This window comes from Sphaerodactylus townsendi, linkage group LG02 (genome assembly GCF_021028975.2).
Source record: "Sphaerodactylus townsendi isolate TG3544 linkage group LG02, MPM_Stown_v2.3, whole genome shotgun sequence".
NCBI lineage: Eukaryota > Metazoa > Chordata > Lepidosauria > Squamata > Sphaerodactylidae > Sphaerodactylus > Sphaerodactylus townsendi.
This window is the reverse complement of record NC_059426.1, coordinates 123,778,458-123,797,698: the sequence shown is the minus strand read 5'-3', so window position 1 is coordinate 123,797,698 and position 19,241 is coordinate 123,778,458. Positions and strand designations below refer to the sequence as shown.

Sequence of the window (19,241 nt, the reverse complement as noted above, 5' to 3'; positions counted from 1 at the left end):
AAATTAATACAAAATCAAACCCAATATATAATTTGGACAGATATGAAATGTAGCTCGATTCCTGCAGTTTTATTCTGGAACTGCTCCTTTTTTAAAAAAAAACATGTGTCCAATCCAGATCGGTGGGGAGAATTGGGGCTTGAATGTAGATTTGTTTTTTCCGCCGTAGGGAGTGATGGGGAGCCTTCTACCCAACCAGAGCGCGGCAGGCTGTGCACGATGCGCGCATAGCCCTTTTTTTGTTTCGTGCCAGCAGAGCCTACGTGGCATCGTTTAAACATAAGCACAACAAGCAGAAGCTGTTTAAACGTGGGCACAAGGAGCAAAAATTGTTGAAACATGGGCATGAGGAGCAGAAATTGTAGAAACATGGGCACGAGGAGCCAATCAAAAGAAAGCGGCATAGGCAGGGAGATTGTGCATATGCACCTATGTGCTTACATAACCATGTATTTTCATGCAAAAAAATATTTTTTTAAGTTTCCACCCCAACACAGCACGACAGCCAATCAGAATTGACCCAGCACGACAGCCAATTAGAATTGAACTGCGGGTTCGTGGTGAGCGCAACATTGTTTGAATTCGTGATAGACATCGATGCCTTCACTAGAAACATGCTGCAGTGGGGAGGGTGAAACCTCGGTGAAAAGATGCCATTTCTTTTGAAACCTGGTTGTATCTAGATTTAATTTCTAGTGGGGATTCCACCTTTTTGTCTCCTTTTCCACATGGAGTCAGACACTTCTACAGGTATCTGCTGTAGAAGCAAATATTTCATACTTGCACTCACATGATGCTGGATTAACTGGCCACATATAGGGAAATGTATTGTTTAGATTAGGATTTATATCTTTCAACCACAATAAGAATGTGAACAGAATCTACTTGAATAAATGTAATTTTCACCTTTTTGCAATTTATTTCTTGAAAGGACCTATTTTTACTGCACTCAATATCATATTTCCATGACTGTGCAAACTCTGCTATTTTAACCAATATACCCAACAGCAACTTATGAAGAGGAGTGCATAATTGGTGTTTAGGAGGGACTAAACCACAACCCACCATAGTTACATTCGAGTTGGAGGCTGTCAATGCAAACTAGAGAAATTATAAATTGGATTTTTTAAAAAAAATTGATGCAAATAAAATCAACGAAATGGCCAAAGCATAGATTTGGAAATGTTCAAAAGGCAAACTTCTACAATAAAATGTTTTGAAATAATTGACTATGTCTATTTAAAAGTAAATAATAACCTGTTGGTTCATTCTTCATCTTTTCCATGTGTACCTCTACCTCCAAGCAGGACATTTCACGGGACTATAAAAAGAATGATAACTCAAAAAATAAACAATATAACCTCATTTTATGATATCTAACAAAATGGACAAAGTAATACCACAGTAAAGAAACAGGTTATTACTTTGGTTGAAACTAGTGGCATATAACACAACAAAACTAGAACCTTTCGACAATGTACTAATTAGACCCTAGACCCAAAACTAAATTTGCCTTAGTTAATTTCATGCAATTAATACAATTTTCAGAAGCATCCATGATGTACTTCTTCTAGGATACTTTGTGTCTAGCCTGGTTATTTTGATGTGAAAACCTTAACACAGTTTCTTTATAAAAAATATGAATTGGGCATCAGAGACTCCACCTATGTATGAAATGTATGTCAACAATTCTCCAATGCTGTTCAATACTTTAAAGTGGAATTTTAATTTCTCCATTAATGTCTATTCCCAATTTCAGCCACATCAATAATCGACAGCTAATATATTGTCAGACTTCCATCACATTTTTCTGTTCATTTGGGACACAACAAGCAGAAAGAAATAATTAAACATTTATTGTGCGGATATACACAACACAAGCCTTTATTGGCATATATATTGTGCGGATATTGATTTAAAAAGGGATTAAGTAAGCAAACCTCAAAATACATACAATTAAAAAGATTACATTAGTTTTAATTATCCATAAATTACAGTAAAATAATAACGAACAGACAACAAACACTATAAAATTTTCTCTACTATACATAAATCTCTTTATCACTATGACCGATAAACTATTTTAGGTAACCAAGAATGTTGACAAAAGACCTAATAACAGAATAAATGTTAAACAATCAGCTCAATGCAGGGGGGAAGGTGAAACCACCCCTGGAAGCAACATGGGCTTATACCAGCAGATTTGCCCCCTCAGGGCGCTTACGCTGGCAGAAGGGCAAATTCATGGTGCTCAGCCACTGCAGTGCCCTGTAACGCCTGACCATGATGCCCAGCCTCATGGCAGCCCTCCAACACTGTCTCAATGCTGTCCTATGTTGGCATTCCCAGGGCACTCGGGGGGAGGAGGCCAAACTTAGTCAACCCCCTGAGCCTGCTCAGCCCCCTACACCTGTGAAGCTGCCAGCGAAGATACAATGTGATTTTTGCACTGTATCTCTATTCCCCTCTATGAGGGATTCTTGGTTTTTTTTCTTTTTCACCATTTGAAGGCTTCCTACACCAGAGGAAAGTCAGCCGGAAAACAAGAAAACCCATGGGTGGGAAAGCCCACAGGAAAGCCCTCTAGGAACACCATTCTGGCCCACCCAGCAGCTCTTGACTGAGCAGTAACAACGTTTAATGCATAACAAATAGCAAAAAATTATAAGACATAATGATAAACCTACAAATAAACAAACTGTGTAGACTGTGAGTGTGGATATACACACCATAGAGCTATGATTCGTTCTGACCTTGTTTACAGAGAGGTTTTTTTAATAATTTCCTAAAAAAATTTTAATTGTAGGTTTTGAATTAATATTTTTTTTATCATTTTGTCTTAGATATTTGAAACATGAACCACAGTCTGAAAAATTATTTTTGATGGTCCTAATCTATTCCAATAATGAAGTGGGACTTAGCTAGTTAATTAATTGGCCTATCTCTTGTTAGTATAGGTCAGTGATGGCGAACCTATGGCACGGGTGCCAGAGATGGCACTTGGAGCCCTCTCTGTGGGCACGCGCACACAGAGTTTGTCATGTGGGGGGCAGAAAATCACACACACACCCAAACATACACATCTAGGCTGGCCTGGGCCACTGAGCACGACATGCACGCACCACAGTGAATAGTGAGGACTTGAAGGGGGCCTGGTGCCTGTGCTCTGGGTGTTTGCTGCCTGAGGGGGGGCGCAGAGGAGGCAGAGATGCTAGAGAGGCACAGAGCAGTGCGTGCGGGACTTGCTGGAGGCTAGAGAAGGCTGGCCCCTGCTTGAGCGGGTGGGGCGGAGGAAGAGGGAGCCAACTGTTTTTTTCTAAACTAAAATCTCAGCATTCAGGTTAAATTGCTGGGTTGGCACTTTGTGATAAATAAGTGGGGTTTGGGTTGCAACTTGGGCACTCGGTCTCAAAAAGGTTCACCACCACTGGTATAGGTAATGTTTATTTAAAAAATTAGAAATTACATTTTTAGTGTTATAAATGACTCGCAATAATTCATTTCAATGATCTTTCCCCCCGTTTCCCTCCTGTCTTCTTTTTTTTCTAAAGCTTAGGTCAGAAATTTTGTATTTTGAATAATTTTGCTTTATTGTGTGTGTTTTAATGATATGTACCACTGAGAAAGGCCTTGTGGCTGAAGTGTTCTATTTTGAATTTTTTTTTTACTATTTGTTATGCATTAGACTTTATTAATTTAACAGATTTAACTCATTGATATTTATTCTGTTATTAGGCCTTTTGTCAACCTTCTTTGTTAACTGTTTTTTCCTGGGTTGTTGATTTTTCTTACCCTTTTTGCTTTGATAAACTGACACATATGCACTTGGTCAAAGAATATGATAACAAAACACTGAACATGTTTCAGCTACTGCCTTCTTCAGTGGAATAAGTATTATCAAGGTAAAAAGCTTTTGATGAATATAGCAACTATCAGGTAATCACAACATATAAATGTAACCAAACATTGCATATATCAGAAAGTTTCCTCACATTTACTACATACTGTAGTTTTGTAACTGAGTCGGAAGTGAGGAGAAATCTCAGTCTACAGTCTACTCTTCAATGAAGTCCTGTCATTATATATGAGAAGCAGACACATAACCATATCAAAAAATGGGAAGGATGATATTTGTATAAGCAGCAAACAGTATTCAAGACCAACTGGAAAAATTCTGATCTCCTGTTTACTTAACCCCTTTCGGCTATTTGATTTATTTTCATTGTTGAGCTTTTTTCCCCTTTTGATTTTGACCTGATCTTTAATTTAATTTAACCTATAAGCAAGCCAATTTCAGAGCAATAGATATTTTTAATCTAATGATCAGGCCTATTTCTTCATGTGCTTATTCCCAGAAGTCATACACCATACTGCCTAAGTATCTCATGTGGTAAAAAAGGCACCTTGTACACCACATTATCACCAACAATGTGGCAAATCTGAATGATATCTTTGATGTAACTTAACTGTTATTAACTGTTCAACAGTGAGTTTTAATAAAATTCCTTACTTGTAAAAAACATTAAGGGGATTTTTTGCCAGATGGAAGACCTAGATTTTTATTTCACTTAGTTCTCCAGAAAGCACTTGCATATTAATTTTTATTTAAGGATTTTTTAATCTTTCCTTTCAGTGAAAAATATTTTATTGGTAATGTATATGGACAGGCTAGCTTCCATTTCCCTCAAGAGCAAACAATGAGAGCAGCAGAATGTTGAGAGAGACAGTTGGAAAACAGCAGTTAAGAACAGCTCTTGTGAGTTGGAACCTGGGAGTTGAGAGGGAATGTCTGACAATGAAGTGGTGGAGAACAACTGATTTGATTTATAGGCCATCCTTCTGCATTCTGACTCAAGGCAGCTTACAACTATCCATTATAATAAGACAATAAAAGTTTATAGTGGGTTGAAAATTGTCAGTTTGTAACCAAGGGTCCCAGTTGCAGGGATAGGACCACAGTTCAAAAGTTCAATGAGAGTGGAAACTGGTCCATGATGCCCAGCACAAATAAGACATCTGAAGGACATCTTTTAAAAAGCCACCTCCTAATTTTATGTTTGAACAGCACAGACAAAAAAGGCGTCAGAGGAGAAAGAGGCCTTTTACCCCTGCCCTTTATTTCCTCGCACTTGAGTTTAAAGTTCTCGCACCTGACATTTTGTGCTGCAGGGATTCTTTGTGCATGCAGCTATTTGGTGAATGTTACTCCAGACATTTGCTCTGCAGGCTTTGCTGCTGGGTGCCTTTTCAGCCCAAAAAGCACATGGTTGTACTTAGCTTGTCCTGCCAATTCCAGCAATATATAGTTTTTCCTTTTTTATTTTCACAGAGCTGTCTTCAAAGACATGCAAACACGATTTCAGAATCCATGCCAATTTTCATATTGTGTTTTCTTGTCTTCATAGACCACTTGTCAAAATAAGCAAACAAACATGACATCATAACAATCATAACTAAAAATAATTGTAATGAACACATAACCTTACATCATGTAAATCTAATACAATCTATATCAAAATCAAGTATAAAATAGATCTACGTTAAAGATCTTATTAGAAAGAAGCAACTGGCATCAGCTATACTGGATAAGAACAGCTCTGACTATCAATCATTTGGATAGCCAATTAGGCTATCAAACTATAACCTTATTACATATTTTTTAAAAATTAATAGACAAATACATATAATTACGTATACAAAGAGAGGGAAAGAAAAGTAAACTGTTGCACTAATCGAAAGAGTCTGCTCTAGTATGACTATTATTTGTATTTTAAAATTAAAAATTGAAATTACCACTAATACGCCATTAGTAACAATATTTTCAAGAGGAACTGGGCTGCAAGACAAAATAAAAATATTTGATACATCATAACTGGCCAGAAAGACTTCAACTATTTGTTAATATCCCCCCCTCTCCAGTTAAAATTCTGTCATTCCATCCGCTACATACAGATACAAAAATGATTTAAAGGTTAGTAATTGTTACACCAATTATTAGACAATAATTACACCAAAGTTCACAGCACAGAAATTTTGCCAGTGCAGAAGAAATCTAGTATGCCTTCTGATTAGTCGTATATGTAACATAATTTATTTTTAGGATGATAAATGTTATTGAAAATACAGTGCAACTGCATTAACTTACATGCTCTCCAGCCTAAATTCCACCTCTAACTCTTCTTGAATCTACAAAAAGAAAAAAGTGGGATACTCTGAGATCCAATCCTTAGCTATATGAGAGGCAAGATAACATAACCAGTGAGTATTGATTTAAATAATTGTGTTCAGAGAAAGTGGGGTGCTTTTAGAAAAATTCCATAGTATTGTGGATAAACTTCCCACACAACCAACCTTACCTTGGAATATTCAGCTACAGGAACATGCTGGATTTGCTCTGGGGTCTATGGATCATCAGGCAATAATAAGCATAGCATTCCATACAAATTGACGGGATAGCCATAGAATGCTCTTGTTATGGACTGTGCAGGTAAATAAGATTTAAAAGTGCAGCTAGAAACAAAGTGCAGTCCAAAAACAAAAGAAAAATCTTCATAGGAGCAGGACAGCACTCTAATTGGGTAAGCTGACCTGCATTCTCATTGGTGGAGCAATGAACTACAAGGGGAAGGAGACACTATCTCTCTGAGTGGAAAGGGGATGAGATTTGATTTGAATTCCTTTGAATGAACATCAATTGCCTTAGCTGCATGTGGGGGAAATCTATGCTGTGAGAATTTCAGTCAGAGTGAATCTGATCTGAAATACACTGTGTGTTAGTGTATGCTGCAAGCACAATAAAATTTTGTTCCATCACAGGAAAAGAACTTCTGTTATATCTTAGAAACAGAGACCAATTTTTTCAAAATCTCTAATCCTGTAACTAAACATTGTATATAGTTGCTCCTGCCTGATGTCCATCTTTTGAAATATCTCCTAATTCCATCTTTGTGTTCAATAAATCTTTGTTTTTTTAATTTAAATTATTTATTTTATTTTAAATGAAAAGGCTCTGTTCACCTTTCAGGAATCCCTTGAGACAAGCCACTGATACCTGCTATAGTGTAGGACAATATCAAAGCTAATAACCCAGAGGTGTATCAGGGGGGAATGGTGCCTGGGGACAACACCTACTCCAGGTGCAGCTTTAAACCCCAAGTCAACAGTGAAGCTATTTAGGTGGCTTTAGGCAAAATCACATTTTACTCTTAGTTGGAAAAAAATTGATACCTATCTCCCTCAAATATAGATGTAACAACAATGGACACAGCTGTTAACATCAGAAAGGTGTATTTACAAACTCAGAAACTGAGATATTTCATTTCATGGAAGTATTAGGAAGTATTAGAATTAGGAAGTATTAGGAAGTATTAGGAAGTATTAGAATTTATCAGAAACCAGGGGCATTGTAGTAATGTATGTGTGTTGGGACTCCATGCTGTTTGGCTGGCCTCTGGTGTGGTGCTCAGTATGCTGAGTCTATGCCCAGAAGCAATGAAGAAGGTTAAAAAGGAAAAAAGAAGGTAGGTTGGGGATTTGAGTGAGGGATAAGAAGGATAAATGGGAGGGGAAATAGGACAGAAAGAGACAGTTAGAAGAAATAAAAGGAGGAAAATAATTTTTTTGCTCCCTTTGGCTCACTGTCGTTGTCCCACAATTGTTTATGGGTCCCCACTTAATGATATCTTCTAGTGCCTTGCAATTTCTTACTTTTGGGTCCAATGGAAAAGTGAGGCAAATTGTTTCTCCAAACTGAATTTTAGAAACATCAAACAGTACAGTGAGAAGGTGACCATCCATGAGGCAGTTGTCTTCATCATGAACCGTTAACTCTAAAACATTCTGAGAAAAGAAGTAAAAGTTATTATTGGCGTAAGCTTGGAGATTTGGGTGCACCAAATCTGGGCACATTCAGGCATATTCAGTCCAAAATCAACTCGAATATGTCCTGCCTGAACATGAACGAATGCAGATGCAAGGCATTCTGGCTTCTGGGGGGGGGGGGTAATTTTGGTGGGTTTTGCATTTTGACCTGCAGGGGTGCATTTTTAAAGCTAGCAGCACCAACATTTCAAGGTATCATCCGGAGACTGTCCTAATGATGTCATCCAAGTTTGGTGATGTTTGGTTCAGGGGGTCTAAAGTTATGGACCCCCAAAATGGGTGCCTCATCCCCCATTGTTTCCAATGGGAGCTAACAGGAGATGGGGCTACTTCTTTGAGGGTCCATAACTTTGGGCCCCCTGAATCAAACTTCACCAAACTCAGGTGGCATCAGGACAGTCTCTGGGTGAGACCCTGAAATTTTGGTGCCAGTAGCTTTAAAAATGCATTCCTGACAGGCACCCCAAGAAATTTGCCCAGATTCTCTGCTCTGCAATGCCTTGGCTCCATTGTAGCCAATGGGGAATTCTTGAGTTTTTCTGGTATATTTGAATATTCGGGTATATCTGAATATGTTATTTGTCTTATTTGGGCATGCAGATAATATTATGCTTGAATAAATCCGAATTTTACCGAATTTCTAGGATATTGACCAAGCCTATTTTGGAATACTGGTCATGGACCATAGTCCAATTTATTCATTTTTTTGTTTTTTGCATGAATAAGGGAGAAGGATTTAGCATTACATGTGAACTGGCATACAGAGTTTGTGTGTTACCTTGACCTTCTTCTGTATCCTAAAGATGAAGGTTTCATTCCACAATGGATCCTGACAGTCCTTAATAGTCTTGGTCTGGACTCTTTCAGATGAAGCCGTTGGCAGAAACAAGCTCACATAGCAATTAGACTGGGTAACTGTTTTCAAAAGCAAAATACTTCCATCATTTTAAAGATACAGTAAATCACAAACCTTTTTTTACCAATATTAAGATTATACATAGCATATAAAAGAATAATGCATATCACTTTACTGCATCCCATTTCAGTACTCTGAAAGAAAAATTTGAAGAAGAGTTGGATTTTTGTGGAAAAAAGGAGAAAGACTAATGAAACTGAAGAAAAAACATAAGGTTAGTAATGGCAAAGTTAGGAAAAATTTATAGAATTTATAGAATGGAAGCGGCAATAATTTATTGGAACATTAATGGGTTAAATTCACCTAAAAAATGGGGGGACCTTTTCATTAAGGAAAAATTATTTCAATTTGATTTGTTTGCAAGAAACTCATACTAAGAAAAAAATATGAGAATTATTTGATAAATAAAAAGTTAGGGCAACATTTTGTATCAGTATGTGAAAAGAAAAAAAGAGGAGTGATAATGTATGTAAAAGAGGAGTATAGCCCAAAACAGATAAGTAATGATGTGAAAGGTAGATATATAAGAGTAGAGTTGCAGTAGTTTAATCAACTGTAGTGGTTGGAAACTATGCACCAAAATGAAACTAAAAACAAATTCTTTAAGAACTTGGGGAATGTGTTAGATCTGAATTATGAAAACTGGTGCTTTTTAGAGGACTGGAATGGTGAAATTTCTTTACAACTGGATTAAAAGACGGAAAAGAAACCTACTGAACTAAGTTAAAAGAGAAACTACCAAAGTCTTTTTTTTAATTGTATGATCATTTTTTATTCGAGGATGGTATGGTAGTAAAGTTTGAGATTTGGTAATCCTAGACCTCCACATTCTTGACTATTGCATAGATTATTCTTTTTTATTCTTGACTTCTTCCCTTTCCATATGAAATGTAGAATATGTTTCTTCCATCTCTGAAATCATTAATTTGAGTAAGGGAACAGATTTAAATGTGTTTTGGGATGCCAGTAAAGTATTTAATATTGTCATTAATAAAATCTAGATTAAATGACACATTTTGTTTGGTGTCTTCATCCCAGTGTAAGGGACAAAGACAGTTGCAGTCTAGAATTCCTTATGAAGTAAATGTCATGGAAAGCACCAAGATACTCACATATATCTGCTTTTTGTAGATTTTTTAATTGTATGATTTTCACAGACAGCAAGTTGCAGAGAAATTCCATCTGCAAAAAAAATTAAAAAATGTTTTATTGCACTAAGTGTATCCAAGGATTCATGGTTAGTTGGTTCAGCTTCCAAAGCAGTGCATGAAATCACAGAGAGAAATGGCCAATGTGATATAGTGTCTACTTTGTTCAGTTAGGATTGATTACATCGGTCTAGTGATTTTGTATTGGACAAAGTCCCAAATACATGAGCAGCCAATAATCAATAAGATAAATCCATAGAGAAAATCCGTAGAGGAGAATAACACTCATGTGTATTATTCATGTAGAAACTTTTATAGGCTGCCTTTCTAGGGAATCTGCCCAAGGTGGCTCACAAAATAAAATATTATAAAATAGAAATCATGAAGAGTTAATAATTCAAATCCAAGTTTAAAAATCCGGATTAAAAAATACAACCAGAGTATAAAGCATAGGCCGTTTCCGCACGGAGGCGGAAGCGGCTGGGTCGGCGCATTTTGCGCCGACCCGACGACACTGGGACCGTTCGCATGGACGGTCCCAGAAAGAGCCGGGATGACCGCGCCACAGGGCGCCGTCACCTGGCCGACCCGGCATGTCCCCGGGCCTCCGGCATGTCGCCGAGGCTTGAGGACACGCCCCCCCGGCCCTGCATGCCTGCTCCAGTGTCGCAGGGCAGGGGGGCGTGTCCCCAGGCCTTGGCAACGCGCCGGAGGCCCGGGGACAAGGTAAGTGCAGGGAGGGAGTGGGGGGGAGGCGCCTTGAAGCCGCTGCCGTTCGCACGGCAGCGGCTTCAAGCTGGCGTTCCCGGGAAAGTGCGCTTCCCAGCGCACTCCGGAAACGCTGGCTTGCCGCCTGTGCAAATGGTGGCCTGGGGACAGCATTTTTGCCATCCCCAGGCCGCCATATTCCGTCCGTGCAGAAACGGCCATAGATAATTGAGTAGTTTAAAATAACAGCTTCCAGACTAAAAGCATATTTTAAAACAGTGGTAAAAATCAACCCCTTAATTAAGGACCTCAGCAGAAACATGTTATCCTGATCCCTAAGAGGGAGTTACAAAGGCACCAGGCAAATTTTAAGAGGAAAAATAAACAAGGTGCCAATACTGACAACTACCCTCTCTCAGGTTGCCATCTGCAACACCTCTGAAAGGAAGAGACACCTACAGCAGAGCATGTGAGGCAGATCTTCACTGGGAGGCTGGACAATATGGAAAGAGGTTTTCCTTCAAGTAGTATTATCACAGCCCCAGACTTGCTCAGATAGGAATCAGTACTTTAAAAGTAGAATTCTTGGTTTTTTGGGAACAAGCGTAGGAATAGCTGATAGCTCTATTGTCTGAACTGGTCAGACCCTACGAGCAACAGATCATATGTTCCCAGCAGCAATATGTCAGACCCCTCCTTCCCCCCAGACCAGGCCAGTGGACACACAAAGCATATACAGTTCCCGGAGAGGAGGAGCAGAAGGAGGTGGGGAGAGTGGACAAACAGGAAAGAAGGGAGATGGAGGTCACCCAAATGCAGATAACATTCTTGACTTGATAACTCTCTTTCCCAGACCAGAAGCGCAATAAGGCCCCAATAACAAGAAAGATGGCAGGAGCTGAGCTAATATAGAGAGGGTCATGACAAGTATGATTTATTTATTTATTGCATTTTTACCCCGCCAATCTCTCAAAGGATTCAGGACAGATACCCTGGGCTATACAATCTCATGTGATTTGTAGCCAAATACAGCACACCTATTGGGTCTCCTTTACACATACTTAAGGGGAAAAAACCCAGCAATCTCCAAGCCCAGACTGAGCAAGACAAGAACACACAGGGAGAACAGAGGGACAGTATTGTGTAGTGCTTAGATTTTTGGACTGGGATCATCAACTGACAGACCCATGTTGGAATCCTCTCTCTACCTTGAAAGCTGGGCTGCTGATTTACCAAGTGAGAGAATGTTGTAAGCAGTGTTGGGATTCAAATAATTTAACAACTGGTTCAGGTGGTGGGATTCAAATAATTTAACAACTGGTTGTTTATAAGCACCATTTTAACAAACCGGTTCTGCCAAAGTGGTGTGGACCTGCTGAATCCCACCACTGGTTGTAAACACCTTCAGGTTCCCATTGGGGAGAAAAGAGATGTGAAGCAATGTAGTAAGTACAGGAGAAAGATTTAGAGACAGATTCTTGCTTCAGGGCTTGCTGCTTGTGTAGAAAAGTATTATATTTTCCCTTCTTGAAGAAATGGAAACAGGATCTGTGAAAGCTAATCTGTGAAAGCTTGATTGATTCAAAAAAAGAGGGAAAGAGATTCTAGGGTCCCGGCACATTTCAAACAAGAAAAGAAAGGGAAATTTCTGGTCAGGGGTGAGGTGTGATAAGAGGCAGTTTTAGTCGATTCTGCACATCATAATTATACCATGTTACATTCGGTATTTAAAAATCTGTGTCTATTTTATCCCGGTTTCTCCCTTTGCATAAGTGCCCATTTCTGTGAAGGAATAGAGTTAAGACTGGGAGGAAATACTCCTATTTCTTTCACACAAGCCTGGCTTTTTTTGTTTTTACAACTCAGATGCAGCACACATGCTCGAACACCCCTAGTGTGCTGCGTTCTGATTGGCACTTCCCCCCCAAAGGCAAAGCTTCTGATTGGTGGATCCGCAGCAACTGCAGGAAATCAAGCAGGACACCCCCCCCCCCTCTTCTCTAGCTTTGGAAAGGAGTCAGAGCAGTGAGCAATGTGGCAAGCATGTTGTGCTTATTACCTAGCTTAACGGTATCAATATTTTTCTCAAAACAGCAATAGGGAAATAACTCAGCTTGGCAGTGCAAGAGGCAGGCTAGGTGGGATCTTTTAGACAACTATACCAGAATTGGCTTTTGAAATGTTCTACAGAGAATGCAAAAGTGACCAAATTGTAGTTTAAATATTTTTATATAAATTTTGATTGCAATACAATCAAACAGTGGGACGTTAAGAAGCATACACACAGTTCCTATGTGATATAAACAGGAAGGAAATAGATATGTTTGGATGATAGAGTAGGAGGGGAGCAGGGGACTTATACGTTACCTAAGTTCTGCAGAGAAGTTCCAGAAGAAGGTTAGGATTCCTATGCCAGTATGGGAATCCAATGCAAAGGATGATATCGTGTCTCAAACCAACTATACCAAGGGAGGTTTAGCCAGTAAAGAGCACTGAGGCTAGGGTGCACAGTACTTTTATACCCCTTAGCGCAGGTAGGGGTGGGAACAAGTAAGTTTTAGTTTCGTTTTCCTGATTCTGCTGGGATTTCCCTTGCTGGGATTGCTGGCTTGAGCTAATTAGCAGCTCTATCTATTGTTTTTAAGTGTTGGGATAATAGAGTCAATTGTTCCTTGATTACATCAAGGGAGCTCTGAATTTCTGCTCAGGTATTCAAATTTAGCCGAGGCTTAGATTGGATCAGGAAGGGATTGATTGTTAGGGAGATCATATCTAAAGGTAGAGGAAATGCAGGGAAGGAGCGATTGTTGAGGAAATGGTTTCTCAAAAGCAGAGTAAATGTACACCCTAGTATCAGGGAATTATCTGGGATCCATTGTGTCACAACAGCTCAGCGAGGTGTGGTAATCAAGATGCATGTCCATGGTTCATGAGGCTTCCAGATTCTATTGACTGGAGTAACTCATTCACTGATCTAATCTTGCAAACAGACCTTTTGCCTTTGGCCTGTTTTTGGGGTGGACACTCTGCTACTCACACACACACACAAATATGAAAGTTGGCTTCTGCCAATATTTACAGGAAAATAATATTAGATCCATATTGCAATAGAGCGGGGTATGAAGGGTAGGGCAACATGCTATATAAAGTAAAAACTTTTGACCAATACTGGGTAGAGCACTATGTTCCATCCACAATTAAAGGTGTGCAAGAAACCTAAGCTGGACAAACAAGCTTTAGGATTGGGAACTATGCGAACTTCATGGTCAAACTGGGATATTTCCCTTGCTCAACCCAGGATATTTGGACCGTGCAGAATTGACTTTAGCTGTCTGATTGAACTGACATTTTTAGAGGAAATTTCAACTGATTCATATTGGGTTAGTGTGAAACATTAATGTGGGGCTAGGTTATTATCTGGCAGTAGTGTTAATACAGAAAGATCAACCTTTCCTAAATATTCCTCAATTAATTGCTCAGTGATCCTTAATAATAGCTCGGGTACTAGATAAAAAAGAAAATCTTATTTTAAACTCTGCCTTTGATCCTACTGGTTGTGATGAAATTATATTATATCTATCCATCCCATTTCTTTACCACTTTTCAGCCACAGTGTTAAAGATGGACCAAATTAATTTTCTGGGACTCACGTGTAGATAGCTTTTTCCTGAAAAATAGCGTATGGACAACTGGGCACAATCTCATAAAAGACCGAGCAGATGGTAAATGCTGCACCTGTCTAAGTCTACCTACTGGAGCAGCAGTGGCGTAGGAGGTTAAGAGCTCGTGTATCTAATCTGGAGGAACCGGGTTTGATTCCCAGCTCTGCCGCCTGAGCTGTGGAGGCTTATCTGGGGAATTCAGATTAGGCTGTACACTCCCACACACGCCAGCTGGGTGACCTTGGGCTAGTCACAGTTTCTCGGAGCTCTCTCAGCCCCACCTACCTCACAGGGTGTTTGTTGTGAGGGGGGAAGGGTAAGGAGATTGTAAGCCCCTTTGAGTCTCCTGCAGGAGAGAAAAGGGGGATATAAATCCAAACTCTTCTTCTTCAAAATCATCAACAACATTTATTGGTAGTTGGGAATACCATCTCCATCAATAAGGCCTTTTTATTAAACTTCATACGTACTTTTTAAATGCAGTCTGTATAATGCAGTCTGTATAATCAGCAATGATATCTCAGTTTCTAAGCACACACAGTTGATCTATACCAAGCTGTTCTCCACTCAAAGGAACTCCAGTATATGTTACCTAAAATACTAACTTTTTTTGTGCTAGCAAAGCATTTCTATGGGTGGAAGGAGTTTCCTTTGTGGAGTACAACTTAATTTCCTCTCCCATTCCGACTGCAGCCCAAAATGGAGCATCATAAGGGGCATTTTGGACAGTGGTGGAAGGGTGAGAAGAAAAAATCATGTTTCATATACAGATACCCTTTCATCCATTGAATTGTTCAGCTGGATCGAAGCCACATTTTACAATAGTGAAGATAAACGTATATAATCAAGTGAACAGCTGAGCTGAAATAGATTTAATTCTAGAAATTGTCCTAACAATGCTCCTTTGTTAATTTTGATGATGAATATTTGTTTAGATATTTATTTAATTTGGGGCTGAACCCAGCAATTTGTAAGTGGAAAGTCCTGATGGTTGTGGGTCTTTCCTGCATTTCCCTCTCCCCAGCAGTCCTTTCTGACACTAAGAAGGTGACACACACTGTATTGTCGAAAGCTTTCACAGCCAGAATCACTGGGGTGTTGTGTGGTTTCTGGGTTGTATGGCTGTGTTCTAGTAGAATTTTCTCCTGATGTTTCACCTGCATCTGTGGCTGGCATCTTCAGCGGATCTCTGAATTAGCAGCATATATGTAAGCAATACTATGTGACACACTTTAATGCACTTTACAAGATGATATTTGCACAAGCTTAGCCCTAAATACATTCTGAAGAAAGATGAGAGTTTTTTAGGTATTCACAAGGAACTGAGATCAGGGAGAGGTACAGAACCCAGCAGAACAGAATACTCAAAAAGAGTGGGGCTGCCAGAACATTCAGGTCATTAATTTTTGTAAGACAGCATTTCTAAGACAGCATTTAAACCAATTGAATTATAATTTCAACCCTCACCCTTCCATTTTTAATGATATAAAAACCTGCCCTGGATTGTAAATAATCCAACTATGTGTAATCAAACAAATATCAAAGAGGCAGTATATTGTCTTTATGTACTGAGGTATAACACACTGCTTAACTAAGGGAGGAGGATGTAATGTTTGATCAAACTTAATGCTGAGTCATACAGAGACAGGGAGGGAAACCCAATTAAAGGTACGTACACCTACATTTTAAAATACAGATAACAAACAGAAAGACATACAAACATACAAGAAAAAAAATGCAGACACAGAGTCTATTACTGTACGTACATCCACTGTAGGTACAGCCTGTCAATTTCTGTACTAAGTCCTCCTGATGTTAAAGTTCCAAGTTTAAAGATCCAGAAAGTCTTTCTTTTTCAGTTGCCAAACAAGCTAGAGCATGATTTTTTTTTCAGTCACTCCAAAGTGTGGTTCTGTTCTTGTATGTTTCAGGGACACAAAGTAGTGAACCAGCAGCTCAGAAAGTTCTCTATTCCTAATACAGCTCAGGTACTCCAAAATTCATGCCTTCACTTTCCTTGTAGATAAACCCACATATTTTAATTTACATTCTATTTCATAAAAGATGCCTTTAAAAATTCAATTAACAAACTCATTAATATAAAAAGTCTTATTTCTCAAAGAGTTTATTTTATATATATAACTTCAGCTGACTCGCTTGCAGCCAACCAGCAATGGCCTCTAAACAACACTGGAGAGCTCCAGGGGCCAAAGACAGGCTGCGCTCCCCCCCCCCCATTGTGAACACGAGCTGGGTGTCATCAGCATATTGATCACCGCAACCCAAAAGTTCTGGAATGCACCTTTTTAATTGAATAATTGCATGCAGCACAGTGACCACATTGATAAATTAAAATTAAAGCCAGTCCAATAACCCATCTGACACATCTTCTATGAAGAAATGCCTTTAGTTATGGAATTTGTTAGGAATGGAAAACCAGAACCCATTTTAAATAAAATCTAAGGGTAGCCTGTGAATACCTGTAAAATATACTATGTGGCCCTTGCACTGAAATATTTCCTCTAAATTATCTGAAGTGTCAATCCTCCTGCATATAGCATCCAAAGACCCTTTCCCACACTTAGGGTTTTTGTTCCAAAGAACTATCTTGGGCAGCCCAATGCAAGGGGCAAGGCAGTAGAGCAGCAGCTGGGGATGGCAGTGCTGTACTGCGTCCAAAGAGGCAATAAGCGGTGCGGGTGCTGGGGGAGAAGAAACTCCTTTCTCCCCTGGGAAAGCCCATAGTAAAAATCATTTTTGTTGGTATAAGTCTGTCTGGGAGGGGGTGTTCCTACTCTGAAAGTTCATTAGGAAAGCCCTCAGAATTGAGGCGTAGCTAGGGAAAATGGAGCCTGGGACAAAATCTGAGTTTTGCGCCACCCCCCATATGGGCAGCTACCCTCCCCCACCATGACTAAAGGCCACCCTCCCCCACTACAACCAAAGAATGATTTTTTTCACCAGCTCATCTCAAAGCTTTCTCTGTGGGGAGAGCAGACAAGCACATTGTAGGCACCTGTTCCTTTCTAAATTGGGAATTAAGGCATACATGGGGGATCATTTTGATTGTGTAAATGGCATGAAGACACCCCACTGCCATCACACTTCACATCACCGTATACTTTTAAAGGCTAAATTACTTACTTGGCTCTCCAAAGCTATATGCAATTTGACACAATAATTACTCATCTGCTGAAGTGAGTCGTTGCCTTCTCACTTTCCCTTCTCCCCTGACTCTCTTGAACTTTAAGCCAGACAGCATTGTGCCAGAATAAGGTCCAGTTCAGAATGTTTCTGAATATTACTATCACTTCCCCCTTCCTTTGTATTAATTAAAAGACAGTGTTAAAGAGTGCGCTATTGGACAACTAATATTCATATTGGACAACTGTTCATATTGGACAACTAATATCTTTCTCTGTGGAACAAAAGAACTTTCAATCAGGAAGAGAGAAGAACCCTCTTGTTACTCAGCTTTTCTCATCTTCTCCATCTCAGTCTCATTAATCTTAAATAAACACTTATCTTCTTCCTAGACAGCCTGTATCTAATTGCTCCACTCACCCAAACGTACACACACCCAGAACTACTGACAAGTTGGCAAATTACACATTACCTATGCAAAACAGAGAGTAGCCACCCACTGTTCATCTTCATAATATTGTCTTAGATTATGGTTATTTACAAGCTTGCTGCTGGGGTAGGAAGGGTTTGTTCCTTCTGACCTTACCATCTAGTTGTCAAACTCACTCAGATACTTATGACTTGATCCCTTTCAACAGTTTTCATCACTTTCTACAGAGGCTAAAGCTTTTCATTCTTTAAAATGGTATGTGTTTTCGAAATTTACCTTCTACCTAGATCAGTAGGCAAATAATCAGACTTAATTGCTACAGAGTTCAAAAGCTGCCTTGAACCACAAGCAGAATATAAATATTCTAATAAATAACATTAATAACTGAAGCTGAAACAAAAACAAAAATACCTCCAGATATTTCTCAGTGTTACTTTTAAATTACTGCTTACTTTCCCCTTGCACAATACTTTGCTAACTTGGATCCTCATAATTGTTGCTTGTTTTTTGTAACTGGGTCTCAATAACATATTTAAATTTATGATGATTGCCAGCACAATCCATTTTCATGCTCTCATCTTCAAAAGTTCCCTTGAATTTAGTGGGACTTAAGCAAGAACTTGGTATGATGATACAACAAAAGAAATTGTGGGGGGGGGGGGCAGGGGAGAGTTCACATTTAGAAGTTTCCACAGCTGTGAGATTGTCCCAAGAATCCCTTGCTTGGTGTTCATAAAGTACAATGGCTCAATGCTCCCATCTAAAAAATTGAATAGTATACTACCCACCTACCTCACAGGGCGTTTGTTGTGAGGGGGGAAGGGCAAGGAGATTGTAAACCCTTTTGAGTCTCCTACAGGAGAGAAAGGGGGGATATCTCCAAGATATTTTACCAAAACTCTGGCAAGTTATTGTGATGCACTGATTTTTTTAAGGGCATAGTGAAATAATAATATATGGCAAAGGCAATCCCTATCTGCTAACAATTTCTGTGCTGTACGTAATATCATCACAGAAACTGAATCCAGGAATTACAGCAGCTTTCTCTTTAAGACAACAAAAATAATATTCTATCCATATAATTAATCCAGAATAATAATTCTTCCTGCTTTCTTCTATTACATTTAGATTGTTTAAAAAACAACAGAATACAAAAAGTAGTTGTTCTTGAACTATAAATTGTAAGAGCAGATTAAACATGATCTGTTTCTTACAAACTTGGAAAGCTATTGAAATAGAACTAACACAATATACAGTTTGCCCAAATAATCAATAATTACTTATTTCCCTAAATAATCTGTTTGCCTAAATAATCAATGAAGTTTAGCAAAAATGTGGAATATAATCTTATT

The 19,241-nt window shown here is 39.0% G+C and overlaps 1 protein-coding gene across 1 annotated transcript in view; it reads right to left on the bottom strand.

The window, feature by feature from the left end:
- Window positions 1-9,979, bottom strand: part of LOC125426347 (cytosolic phospholipase A2 epsilon-like) — a 77,355-nt gene extending 67,376 nt beyond the window's left edge. Inside the window, exons 1-6 of the mRNA XM_048484605.1 lie at window positions 9,910-9,979; window positions 8,660-8,796; window positions 7,708-7,839; window positions 6,146-6,186; window positions 5,794-5,836; window positions 1,258-1,321 (exon numbers count right to left, since the gene is read on the bottom strand). Of these exons, the coding sequence (XP_048340562.1) occupies window positions 1,258-1,321; window positions 5,794-5,836; window positions 6,146-6,186; window positions 7,708-7,839; window positions 8,660-8,796; window positions 9,910-9,979 (487 nt within the window). The remainder of the gene's footprint in view (window positions 1-1,257; window positions 1,322-5,793; window positions 5,837-6,145; window positions 6,187-7,707; window positions 7,840-8,659; window positions 8,797-9,909) is intronic.
- Between the last annotated feature and the right edge of the window lie 9,262 nt (window positions 9,980-19,241).